The sequence below is a fragment of the Manis javanica genome, chromosome 7, assembly GCF_040802235.1.
Source record: "Manis javanica isolate MJ-LG chromosome 7, MJ_LKY, whole genome shotgun sequence".
NCBI classification, from domain to species: domain Eukaryota; kingdom Metazoa; phylum Chordata; class Mammalia; order Pholidota; family Manidae; genus Manis; species Manis javanica.
Window position 1 is genome coordinate 122618300 of NC_133162.1, and position 14179 is coordinate 122632478.

At 36.5% G+C, this 14179-nt stretch overlaps 1 protein-coding gene across 6 annotated transcripts in view; it reads left to right on the top strand.

Moving 5' to 3' along the window:
* GALNT13 (polypeptide N-acetylgalactosaminyltransferase 13) overlaps positions 1–6172 on the top strand; it is a 494477-nt gene extending 488305 nt beyond the window's left edge. For all 6 annotated transcript variants that reach the window (XM_036996088.2, XM_036996089.2, XM_036996090.2 and 3 more), the window contains one exon: positions 930–6172. In XM_036996088.2, the coding sequence (XP_036851983.1) occupies positions 930–1070 (141 nt within the window). In that variant the 3' untranslated portion in view covers positions 1071–6172. The remainder of the gene's footprint in view (positions 1–929) is intronic.
* Positions 6173–14179: the final 8007 nt, after the last annotated feature.

Sequence of the window (14179 nt, forward strand, 5' to 3'; positions counted from 1 at the left end):
CTTCTCTTCTGGTTGGAGAGTTTTTCAAATAGAAGGGTTCTAGGCATTGCCCTGACTCTGAGCAAAATGTGGATAGTTAGTGTGCATAAATTAATATGTATAAAGCATGTGGACTTAAAATGCAATTTGAAAAGCCCCCAAAAGATGATTTCCAAATATAAATATGAATTCAAACAAGAAGACATAGAATGACTGGTTAGCCTAATGCAATTGTTAGAATTATATTTCTGCATTTGGTACTAAGAGGATGTTTATTAATGAATATTGTTCTCATAGAGAAAATATAATATAGATAGAATATTTAAAAATATGACTGTCACATTCCCATTTTTATTTGGTGTCAATATTTTTAAGATGCTTAAACATGCAAACAAAACTGTGGTGAACACACTATGAAGTAAGACAGATCTTTGTTGCTATGATAATCACTCTCCTACAAGGAATGTCTGTCACAGATACTATGGCTTATTTAGCATTTTGAAATAGGAATATTTCTAGCAGTTTTATTCATTTGGGTCACAGCTGTGACATCTTTTTGCATGTTTACCCAATGGTTAGTGAATAACACATGCCTAGGAAAACTCAGCTTTTGTGAAAGCTTGTTAATATTTGTAGCCCTCAGTTGAACTTGGAGCTCACAAATGGGCTTTTTGCAAAGGAGCTAGAATTCTTGGCAGTGCATGATAAATGCTGGCCAATTTCTTTAGCCATCTGCAAAGAAAGGTGTATTAGACAATGATGAAACCTTACAGTGAAAGTAGTACAATAATTACTTCAGAGCCACCTGTGCATGCTTCCTTTTACAAACATATCACAGTGTTTAGACTAAAAGAAAGCCTAAAAGAATGTTTAAAGAGCAGGTTTAAGATGAGATGCTAGTGAAGATAAAGATAGAATCTGTTGCACTGATTATTGGTTATCTTTTACAGAGACTCACTTTGAGACATGTTAACAGTAACCAGTGTCTTGATGAACCTTCTGAAGAGGACAAAATGGTGCCTTCCATGCAGGACTGCAGTGGAAGCAGATCCCAGCAATGGCTCCTAAGGAACATGACCTTGGGGGCGTGACGGCCATTTCCACCCAGCCATGAAAGTGTCTACACTTTTGTTTTTCCATTATTTCAATTAGGGAAAAGTATTAACTTTGCTGAATTGAAAGTTTAAAAATCCTTTTAGTATTCAAAAAACGTGGTTGTTTATAATTCATTTTTAGGAATGTTTGCTTATTTCCCTACTAAAATTTGTATGAGATCAAAGAAGCACATAAAAAAGTATAAAGAACAGCAAACATTAAACATTGGAACAATTTGAAAAATAAATTGTGTTTGCTTTAAAAAAAAAACCTTTCTTGCCCTCATCTCACAGAAATTAGTCAGGGGCTATTTTAATTTTTTCTTGTCACAGTGATTGAAAAGAAAGACAATCTAAATGCCTTATACGATGTAGCTTCCTTAAAAAATATTATCATTTTAAAAATGCACTCTGTTTCTACTGGACCTTCATGAAAACATGTTGAATTTCTATGTCAACAACAAGGTCACATATTGAATTATTTTGGAGCAGTGAATTCATCATACAAAGTACGCTTCAAGTTTGTAAGAAAAAAAGTAAATTGGATATTGACTTCTCATAGGGTCTTATAAAAGCAACACATTTAAACAAAAAAAAAAGAGTAGGAGAGTTTGAAAATTCAATTTAAAGTACTTGAAATTGGAAGAAACTAGCTAAGCATTGATGGAAGCAAGATGAAGGTGAACTGCAACAATTACATCATTTTAAAAGATACTCTGTTCTAGTTGCAATCATTAATGATGCAAGTGGAATATAACAGTCATCTTGGTCCCAGAGCTGATGTAGGAAACTCAATTATTAATCACTAGATTTATCTCACATAAACTATACTTACCTTTCCACTCTAGAGACTGTGACTTGTCCGTTATACTCTACAGAATTGTAGGTGAAGGGTAGAGTATTAGCCCTAATTTTTAGTTATTTTGTATTTAAGCTCACTGTTGCCATTTCAATTTTCTATTAAAAATAATGCTTTACTATCAGAATCTTATTGCTATACTATAATATCTAAAGGTTTTATCATCAGGGGATGAACTCAATGAACATTCATGAAGCTTTCCATTAAACTGCTTAATACCATTAGTCATAAATTACGACTCAAGAAACAATCATGATTAGGCTAGTTTCATATGTTCTTTATCCATCAAAACCCTCTGTGTTCAAAATATATGATCAGAATCATGAAAAGGAAGAAAACCTTATCAGTGACATGCGCTAATAAGTTTTAGTATTTGACACCATTTAAAATGCCCATAAAATTGCTCTACATATGTATCTTATTCATTGTGCACTCAGCAAAGAGAGGTTTGGGGCTACAAAAAAATGGAAGAAACATCTTCAGAAGCAGAGGATACCATGCCTTTGGCCCTCATCTTTTCTTAAAAATCTGAAAGAAAATTTTATTCCGTTTGGCTACACACAAACTCTGTCTTTTTTGTCTGTCTCTCTTTGCCTCTCGGCTTCTCTCTCCTTCTCTTCCCGTTTCTCCCACCCTTCCTTCCATCTCTCTCTCTCTCCCTCCATTGTCTCTCTCTCTCTCTCTCTCTCTCACACACACACACACACCACACTCATTCACAATGAAAAAGACACTTCCTGAAGGCCAGTGAAGTCTTGTGTGATTTTCCCAGCCAGCATTCCTTCCTCTTCGGAATGTGTACTGGTACAACTCTGAGGAAGATTTCTGGGACCTGGAGCATTTCAGATGTACTCCTTAAGGTAGAGATAAACCCCACCTCCTTGAGGTCTTTGGATTCCTTGAATCTCCTAAAATTGTAAACAGAAGTTTGCATCTTTGCCATTTTTTTCTGAGAAAAGATTCAATAGCTTTCATTGAACTTCAAAGGAAGCTGTGATCCCCAAGGCCTAGTGAACCACTGCCTTAACGTGAGTCAACTGAGGCCAGATTTAACAGTCAGTTTCCATTTTCACTCTTTTTCTTCCCTCTTTTACTTTTGTCCTAAAATACTGTGAAGTCTCCCTGCACAGGACTCTTCCTTAACCTTAAAAAGCTTGAACACTCAAGGACATTTATACTATCCAGTCCGCTTATGGATTTGTCGATCAAAATGCTTATGTTATCTAGAAAATGGTTGATGACACAGTTTTAAGAATACAACTACTCCAATAAACTGAATTTGACACATTTCAGAAGCATTTGAAATCTTTAAAAGTTCATTATGGTCACTGAAAAAATAGGAAAAATTAAAAATGCATACATTTCATGCCAAAGAAGAATTTTCAAAGAATCCTCAGATGGTTAGAACTTAAGCTATTAGAGGGTCTAACAAACAAAAAAAATGACATAAAATATAAAATACCAACACCCAGAAAGCAATGACTAACACTCATTAAAAAAAATTATTATTTTCAGTAAAGGAAATTAAAAATGATAATTGGGTTCACAATGCATTCCTTATCTATGGGACTCGATGAATAAACATGTCAAATGACTTCAAAGTTCCCCTTCTGATGTCTGATGTCCCAGTTAATACCAATTCCAGCCTTCCTAATATTCTGATCAAAAACCTGGTCACTTTTGATTCCTCTGTTTCTCTCTCTACTTCATCTAATTATCAGCAAATTCCCTTGATTCTATATTTAAATATAACCAGAAACCAATGACTTACTACCACATCCACTGTATGTGACTTTTTAAATTGTGTATGTTTATAGTTTGGTTTCCTAGTTTCCCATCTCTGACCCCTAACAGTTTTTCTCACCCCAGTAGATACAGTGATTCTGTTAAAGATAGATTTGATTATTTCACTAATCTGCTCACAACCCTCAAATGACTGCTCATGTCTTTCTAACCAAACCTTTACAGTGGTCTTCAAGGCCTTTTATGAATGACACCCCTCTGTTCTCACTCGTGCACACACACACACACACACACACACACACACACACACACACACACACATATGCACCCATGTTTCTGACCACTTTTCCCATGCTGCCCTTTCCTTACTCCGCTCTGGCTACAAAGCCAGTTTCTCAGTTTTCGTTCCTATCCCTCTTCCGCACACAGCTCTCTCACTCACTCACTTTAGGTCTCCTTCAAATAGTATCTCATCAGTAAGCCAACCTTCCTCCCTCCTGCCCGCTCTGTCCCACACATGCTCTTCAACTGACTTCTTTATTTTCTGTTTACCCTCCCACCTCCCCACCCTCCAGCATCCTCCTCACACACTCTAGGATGTAAGCCCCATAAAGGCCTGAGCTTTGCCAGGTTTGTTCACTGTGATCTCCCTGGATCTAGTAGAGTTCTTGGCACACAGTAAGTATTCTGTGACTATTTCTCGAATTAATGAACTGAAAGTGTGTATTCAAGTTGCTAATTGCTACTGTGTCATAGCTTTTTTTCTTATGCACAGTGTTTGAAATTTTAAAATAAACTCTAGTCATCTATTTAGACAGGATTTGCATAACTTTTTCTCCAAATGATAATTTTCTTCCTAATATTCTTCACCCTAAAGTATGGACTATATTTTGTTCTCTATAGTAAAATACCCTGCCTTATGGAAATGAAATATGACATTTTATAAACATGCTGCTATATTACTATAAGTTGCTTTACTAAGATAAAAGTATTTTGGGGAGTATAATCAATGGCCACCTTAAGGTGTAAGATTTTTACTTTCTTTAGATGGGAAACATATATCATCTTCTTAAAAATCATATGTATTTTCATGGTTTCTTAAAAGCTATTACTAAATTTATTTTCTAAGTGCAAGTCTATGAACAAAACACCAGTGTAATAACTTTGAGAAGATTTTACAGATAATCCTATTTGTAGCTTCTCTGTTTATAGGTAGTGAGACTGAGACCTAAATATGTAATGTGGCTTGCCCGAGGATCATATAGCTATTAACAGCATTGCCAGGACTCATATTTGTTATTCTAACCTAATATTCCCCTCAATTAAAAAGCACTCAAAAATATAACAGAAAGGGCACAGTAATGGGAAAAATGTTTTCAGTAAACATGTGATAACAACATTGATTTTTTAGAGGTATGTGAGTTCTTACTGCCTTTCACATTTAGATAAGATTAGTTCAATAAAATAATACCACAGAAAGTAAATAAAGGACTGCCAAAAAAATTAAGAAATTGATAGGAAACAGCATGATTACAGAACATCCTAGCATTATTGGGCAAATTGGGCTTCAGGTAAACAAATCTTCTTTGGCAGTAAATAATGGAGCAAATTTTCCCCTCATTTTCATTTTCCTTATAATTATATTCAGGTTAAAAAGAAGAATGACTATAGCTTACAAGCTTGCATAGAGTTAGACCATCTATTACTGTAAACACTGGGTAGGTTCTATGCTATGCAGCTTCAAAGACTGCAGGATAATCAGAAGAGATTTCTAGGCTTCCCAGTGGAGCTCTATAAACTCTAGTAAACACAACCCATAAATTCAATTTTGCCATGGTGCTTAGACCAGTCCAATAAATAAAAATAGAAAGAGAAAATTAATTTAAGAAAAACAGTAGGAATGATTTTACCTTTTTATCTTTTGGTAAGAGGTTAAGAGAAGAGTAAAAATTGGTTCAGAAAACCTCAAAATATTGGAACCCCCCACATTGTTTTCGCCAGTCGAGAAATGATGATCAGATCTGATCACAGGCATTTTACATGCATCTCATGTATAGATGCTTAATCTTATCTCAGAGGAGGCAAAACTTCATGCATTCTAAAGTTAAAAGTATGCTAACTTAACAAATATAAAGAATTTAAGAAATTCAAGATCTTGATGTGTCATCTTCCACAAGATGTCCTTCTGCAGAGCTGATATCTGCAGATTTTGAAAAACTGGGTAGAGAAAATTCAGTTAAATGTTAAAGCAGTTTGTGTTTCAAGATTCACCATTATCCACCATTTGTTCTTCTTTTTTTCTTAACACGTCAAGGTACGGGATAGATACCACATGTTAATATATCTGATGTTAACATACCATGTTCAAACTGTTATTAAGTATCAGATATTGTACCAACCTAAGGTGTTGAATGAACACCAGGGGTGTGTTTTAAATAATTTGTGTAAATTTGTGTCCAACTTTTGTTTTATATTGTTCAATAAATTCTAAAGATAATTTTCACTGTATTTGTTCAACAAATTCCTCCGAAATACTAGTGATGTGGGTGGGGGGCAGCTCTCTTGTTAACTATCTTTTGAAAGAAATACTACATCTACATTACTAATGCCATCATTATATAACTATCATTTTGTTTTCGTTTTTAGCTAGGGAGAACAAATCACTTAATATTCTGTTTTTAATGGGTTACAATGAGAACGGGAAATTAGATGATTAGGCTATATCTATAATGGTTTGAAAAATGGAATTTTTATCATGCATTTAATTTGGTGTAGAAATGAACATAAGCTGCTGTTTGGTTTCAGTTGTACTGTCAGCTAAAAATAGCGCAAGTAACAACAAAAAAAACCTAAATGATTATATGGCATTTTCAGGGGAGCTTTTGTTTTCCCAGTCAGTGTAACCACAGCTAAAGATAAATAATTTTAAAAATGTTTTAGATATATGCTTGGCATGCAGTCCTTTCTTTAACACTTACAAAAGTAGATTTTGCACGAAGAATTATACATTTTAAACATTGTATGCATTACTAAATGGTATAATTGTTCTTTTGCTATAAATTTAAGTATTTATACATTTTTGTAGAATTAAAAATACCAACAACTTAGTTTTCACTTGCTATATGTTGTCCTTTTAAACAATTTTGTTAGCATTTTAAACAGATAAACAAGTTCAGCATTTTATGCTTAGTTCCATTTTGTAGATTTTTTAAATAAATGATTAAGTGCCTATGGAGATCATTTAGCACTGAGAGAATATTTGATCCCAGTACAATTTTGGAAGCAAAAACATACAAAGTAAAAACATTAAAACATGCATGATTTTTAAGGAGTTTATCATTTATTTATTTTTATTCTAAAATGATTTAAAATTGATATGGTTTCTGTTTTATAAAAATGACTTGAAGTAGAAGTGTTAAAATGGTTCATATGATATGATGAAAATTATTTTCCAGAATACTCTGACTCATGCCCAGTTCCTTGCTTCTGGTGCTGGAATCTTGGAAGACAGTCCATCAGGGTTAGGAGGGGAAGCCGGAGGCGGCAACCCGCTCCAACACAGAGACTCCCCGGGGTCAGCCCTGCAGGCCTGGCCACACACAGAGTCAGGGCAGAAAATAAGAAAAGACCATTCCATTTGCTAAGTTGGAAGGAAGAAGTAAAGGGAAAATGGAAGGAAGAAGAAAAGAATGGAGGGAGAGAGAGAATTCTAGCATTAACCATTTTCATATTTTATTTTATGCTGAAGAAAACTTCCCTGAAACATTCTGTTCGCATGACTCAGAAGCTCATTGATTTGCAAACATCATGAATATTTCATTGGATTTCCAAAATTTTTTCTATGACTGTCAGTAAGAGTAAAGGATATTGTCTAGATTTTGTGTCTCACATCTCACACACACAAAAAAAGTCCTTTCTTGGCTTTCTGAACCAGGCGGGACTTTCTTTCTGCTACATCCTTTTCTGTTACCCTTGTCTGGGAGCACAGCCTTGCATTTAACCTAATTAAGCAGTTCCACCCACCTCAGGTTTTGGGAGACCCATAACTTACCCAGATTTGCTTTTCTTCAGCATCTGGTAAAACAAAGTGAATGCTTGTGATCAACAAACACATTTCCGTGCCTTCTCTTCCATGGAAGGGCTATTTTGTGGCCTCTCTGCTAACTCACTCTTTCCTGACATAATGATTATTTTTTCCTACACTAAGCTTCTACTATTAGAAAGAGTTGGCAGATAGATAGTTGACTGAATTTCTGCTAACAAATCTCTTCATCAATTTTGTGGAGTGGAACTCTTGATAAACATGCAAACATCTGTTCCACAGTTTTCTCTGTTAATGAGACCCATGAACTTGATGAAACAGTCACCCTTCATGGGCCACATGATAACTGATGAAAGGCAGAGGCTTCTACGCTGTCTAAACAATTGAGATCAGAATTGAAACAGCCTTCAGAAGATTGATGGCACCTGTACTTTCAGTTCCTGAGCTCACAGCTTGATTTCTCTTTGTATGCTTGCAATTTTTTTGGCTTTTAAAGGATGACATGGAGTTAAGTTGCATTTATGAAAGCACATCAAAGTTCTTCCTCTGATAACAAGGATCAATGCAAGTGGTGAATCCATTTTACTCACATATTTAGCTTCTGAAACCTCTGGTTTCCCTCAGCAGAATTAGAAACATTTGACTCCGCAGATTACTTTCTCCTCCTTTGGATAAACTTTCTTCATTCCTTGCTTTTCTTCCTGCCTCACTGGTCAAAAGTTTTCAGTGTCCAGACTTTCCTCCTTTCTCCCATCTCTGAACAGTGGAGGCTCCAGGGTGCAATCCTTGATCATCTTCTCTAAGTACATGCATGCCCTTGGTGACCTCATCCAGAACCAGAGATTTTGCTACCTCCTACGTGCTGCTCACTGCCAGATGTCTTTCCCTGGATCACAACTTTTTGAAATCCAGCTATCAACTGGATTGACTAGTAGCATCTCAAACTCACAGGTATGAGACTGAACTCCTTACCTTTCCCTGCAAATCTGTTCACAGAATGCATGGTGAATCCATTCTGTAGTTGCTCAGTTCAAAAATCTTGGTGTCCTTGACACTTCTTTCTTCATTAGAAAACCAAATTAATTCTACCTTGACAGTATTTCCTGACTCCAACCGCTTTTTAACACCTCCACTGCTACCTCCCTGGTCTGAGTCACCGTCTGACTTACTGCAGTGATCTTCCGGCTGGCTGCACCCTTGCCTCCTCCACGGACTGTCCTCAACAGAGAACCGGACTGATGCTGTTAAATGCAACCCAGTATGTCTCTCTTCTACTCAACACCCCCTCCCCCATTGGCTTGCTTTGTATTTTACAGAAGCCTGACTGTCACTGCATGACCTGACCCCTGCTAACTCTCTGACCTTTATTCCTAAAAGGTTTCTCCGTGTTTGCTTCATGCCAATCACGTGGCTTGCCATTCTCTGAGCAAGCCAGGCATGTGCTTGGTTTATAGCCTGGAATACTTGTCCTAGATGTCCACATGCTAACTACCTTACCTTGTTCACAATTTGCCTGCTCAATAGGATTCCCTTCCACCATTTTTAATTCTGTGGCCTACCTTCCATCTTTCCTGCAGATACACCAATCCATAATCCTGCTCTACTTTTTTGTTCCATGGGATACCTATCACTTGCTATCGTGTTATCTCATTTACTTATTTATTATTTTTAATGCTTACTAATTGTCTCTTTCTCTCCACCCCTACCAAGTATCCACCATTTGAATATATGATACCAAAGAGCAGGGATCTCAGTTTCGATGTGATTACTGCATAAATCTAAACATCACCTAGCAAATACTAGACACCCAATAACTACTTCTTATGTAAAATTAATTTCGTTTTGTCCTTGCTATTGGTATACTGTAGCCCTATATGCAAAGGGTGAGAGAGAAGGACTTTAATATTTTTCTTGTTCTTTTTGTGCTTACATATTTTAATCTCCTCTTTACTTCTTATTCTCCTACCAGAAGGATTACACCATCTTTTTTCATCTCAAAACTATTAATTTTTAAGGGAATGGATGCATTTGGAACTTGAGACAACTCTGTAGTTATATGAGTATTAGAATAATTAAATTTGATATGACCCAGCTGGACATTTTTCCATTAATAGAGACATGGTATTTTGTGATAGGATGATGGAATGTTAGGATGATAAGAGAGCTGGAAATATGGCCAACCCCTGAATAATAATAATAATAATAATAATAATAATAATAATAATAATATGTTATCACAGACTAACTTTATTTGTAGAAATTTTTTGTAATTTCTCTCTGAGGTTTCTTTCTGAGAACTACATACAAAATATTTACACTTTCCTAAGGATATACACATTTAAAGAAAACACATAGTATAAATTTAGAAATTCCAACTTTAAAAACTACTGAAAATTAAATACTCCCTGCTGTGCCCTTTATTAGGGCCACTGCTGATGTGCATAAGACTCTGGAGATGGGAAGGGATATGAGCTTCTTCCTCTTAACATTGCTCAAATCTGAAGTGGTATCAGCTCCGTGCCGTGACATTCTATTCTCTTCCACTCGCCGTGAGCAGATCCAGGGGACTCTAACCACTCCATCACTTTTGGCAAGAGGTGGAAGTATGGCTTCTTGTTAACTGTGCTGCAGGAAGCAGACTCCGAAGACCCCGTGATGTGTGCCTAACAGAACAGAAATCTCTTCAGTGCCTGCCAAACACCAGTACAGCTATTATTGCTTAGATAACCATTCTGATCAGTTTTATTTACCTTGAAATAGAGCCAGACCCTTTAATCTTATAATTACAATGTAGTGGGAAGAGTATGGATTTTGAATCCAGGAGACGTATGTGGCCATCTCTCATGGGCCATGTACCAGCGGAGCTGGCAAGCCCCCTGGCCTTTATCTGCTGGTGTGCCCACTTAGGGCATGCTTTGAAGGGCACTGGGAAAAGTTAGCAATGGTTCAGGTAAAAACGTAAGGAACAAAATGTAAGGAATGGAGGGCAGATTTACACTGTGTCTGGCATGTTCATTGTTGATTGTTCTGTGTAGAAGAATGAACAAAATGGATGGATTTGATGGAAAAGAAATATACAAGCATTTGTATTTATCTTTTCCCTCAGTTTCTCACCATGTATGGAAGATGGCTTCTGTTTAGCACCAATAGCAGACAGAAAGCCCTGTGTTTATTCCTGCAAGCCTACAGTCAGAGGAATAGGATTGAAACTACAGCACCCCTAGACAGATACATGCTGGAACTCAGGAACTTTATGTAAGAAGCTCTTCATTCAGCTTCTCTGAAAAGTAGCACCTTAGATTTGCAGAAGTCGAGAATGCAAACATTTTGGCAAACCCTCAGTAGCTACTGTACTGAAGGACAAAACTCTTTGTTTATAATTAGCTGTGCTGATATCCTTGATTCTGTGCTTTATAGATAAATATCTTTAAAAGATTTCCAATGCTATTAGAATCATTGGTAGGTACTTTATTTTCAGAGAAATGCAATCAGCAGCAAAGCTCAAGTTAATGTATATGTGCATATACATGAGTCATTATATAAGTTACCTCTGATTTTTAAGAGCTGAAATTGCCTGTGGCATTAAACTTAAAAATATAATTAATTATTATCAAGGACTGAAATTAGAACCATTTATTTTCCCCACAGTTCTTTATTGGAATATTTTCTAACATTTCTTTTTAACTTTTGATTTATTTACAGATAAAATCATTGTCAGAAACATTTGAACACCAGTAAATAATACACCCAAGACAGTCTGTCCCTCTGCCACTATTTGGTTTCAGTCAAATGCTGGATTCTCTCATAAGGGTAAAATTAACTGACTTACTTTCCTAGTACTCTGAATTCTGCTAGGAGACTCAGTAGGAAAACACTTTCTGGTAAGAAAGTGATGGCAGCATGAGATGTGAGGACTTGTATGTACATTATGATCAAACTTCGGACAGCACTCATTACATGACTATTTAATGTCATTATCTAGAAATTAAAGAAAGGTAAAAAACATACATTTACATTTTTTGACAGTTCAATATAGCTTGACTTATCAAATTGCAAGCTTCAAAGAGGGTAAGGGTCCCAATGAAGTAGAATAGCTACCTTCATTCCTTCCCCCACACTCCAGCAGAATGTTACAATCCCATTTCCCTCTGTCCCCACCTGCTCCCTCCACTTGCATGCCAACCGATGTTCTTTTGTCACTTATAGGAAATTTGCCAAGATCTAAGGCAATGGAAAGGAGGCTTAAGGGAAAAGAAATTGAAAAGTGAGAGATTTTTTAAAAATTTGGATTCTTATCTCAGTGAAAAAGTATTGTTTTTATTAAAATAACATGGATCAGAGCAGTGATGAATTTACATTTGAAAACAGTACCTTGCATTTGATTAAAATTGAGTGAATATTTTCATCATTTAACTAATATTGGTAATATGATTAACATGAGTAATAATGTGAATATTAACATCACAAATTATTTTACTGAGTAATAATATAGGTAACAAGTGCTAATACAAGTAAAATATTAATACTAATTAATATTCATCACTTAAATTATTTTTAAGCATCTATCTTCTGAGGACAAGCACTACATACTTTGTGAATGATTTTAATAGATCCAATCCTTATTTTTTAGGAGCTTATGAGTAAGACAGTTAAATAAAGATAACTATGAAAAGACATCAAAATTATTGCCACCTCTATCTATCTGTGCTATCTGAAAATATACTTTGTAATTTTACTAAAAAGTACGATTTAAAAATTTTGTAAGAAAAAAAGTACAGTAAGAGAGGATTAAAGATGGCAGCATGAGAGGTGACACAGAGGCTTCCTCTTAAAACTGCATTTAATAAAAAATACAATGAATACAACTAATCCTGAAAGAGCAACAGGAAAGAGGACTGCGCCAAACTTTATACACTTGGAGAAAAGAATAAACCTCAAGGAACAGGATGACTTGCCAAAACTGTGGCCTGACACGATCCAAGCCCTTCCCCCACCCCAGCTTACCAGTGGGAGGAAGAGGAACAGAGCAGGGAGGGAGTGGAGCTCTGGGACTGCTGAATACCTAACTCCAGAGATACAATCAGGAAGCACAAACCTACATTTCATGATGTTTTCATGGTACTCTAGCCAGGTGCTCCAGTTCCCTGGCTAGATACACAGCTCCAAGGACCCCCCCCCTCCACCCCGTGATATGCAGCCTACTACACCTTTCTCCCAGCCAGCCCCACTTGGTTCATGAACCAGCAAACCTACCCTGGCATTAGGCGAGCCAGATGGAAGCCACGTCTACAGCACCTACAAATGCAAAGCACAGAGACTAGTACCTGTGTGCTTGGCCCACTGGTACAGGCAGTGGAGACGGGCATAGCAGCTGGGAAGCAGGAAACAACTCTTTCCTCCCCCTAGGCACCAATATCACCCCCCTGAGACCCCTGACATTGCTTCAGAGGCTGAGCAGCTCCAGAGAGTAGAGCTTCTGGGCATTAGAGGGTGCCATATACAAATATGAAACACCAAAGGAACCTGGTTCAAAGTAAAATTATGAATACAACCCCTGGCAAAAATTCAAATGAAATCAACCTCATGAATCTGCCTGAAAGGGATTTCAAAATAAAAATCATTAACATGCTCATGAAGGTACAGAAAAATATTCAAGAACTCAAGGATGAATTCCAGTTGGAGATCCAATCATTATAGAACACAGTATCAGAAATGAAACATACAATGGAAAGTTTTAAAAGCAGATTAGATATGGTGAAGGAGACAATAAGTGAAATAGAAATTAGAGAAGAAGAATACAAAGAAGCTGAGGCACAGAGAGAAAAAAGGATCTCTAAGAATGAAAAAATATTGAGAGAACTGTGAGACCAATCCAAGTGGAACAATATTCACATTACAGGGGTACCAGAAGAAGAAGAGAGAGAAAAATGGATAGAAAGTGTCATTGAGGAGGTAATTGCTGAAAACTTTCCCAATCTGGGGGAGAAGATAGTCTCTCAGGCCATGGAGGTACACAGGTCTCGCAACACAAAGGATGCAAGGAAGACAACACCAAGACATATAGTAATTAAAATGGCAAAGATCAAGGATAAGGACAGACTATTAAAAGCAGCTAGAGAGAGAAGTAAGATCACATACAAAAGAAAGTCCATCAGGCTATCATCAGACTTCTCTGCACAAAACTTACAGGCCAGAAGGGAGTAGCATGATGTATTTAATGCAATGAAGCATAAGGGCCTCAAACCAAGAGTACTTTATCCAGCAAGGTTATTATTTAAATTCGAAGGAGGGATTAAGCAATTTCCAGATAAGCAAAAGTTGAGAGAATTTGCCTCCCACAAACCATCTCTACAGTGTATTTTGGAAGGATGGCTATAGATGGAAGTGTTCCTAAGGTTTAATAGCTATCACCAGAGGTAATAAACCCAGAGTAAAGAAAGTAGAACAGCTAATTATGAAGCA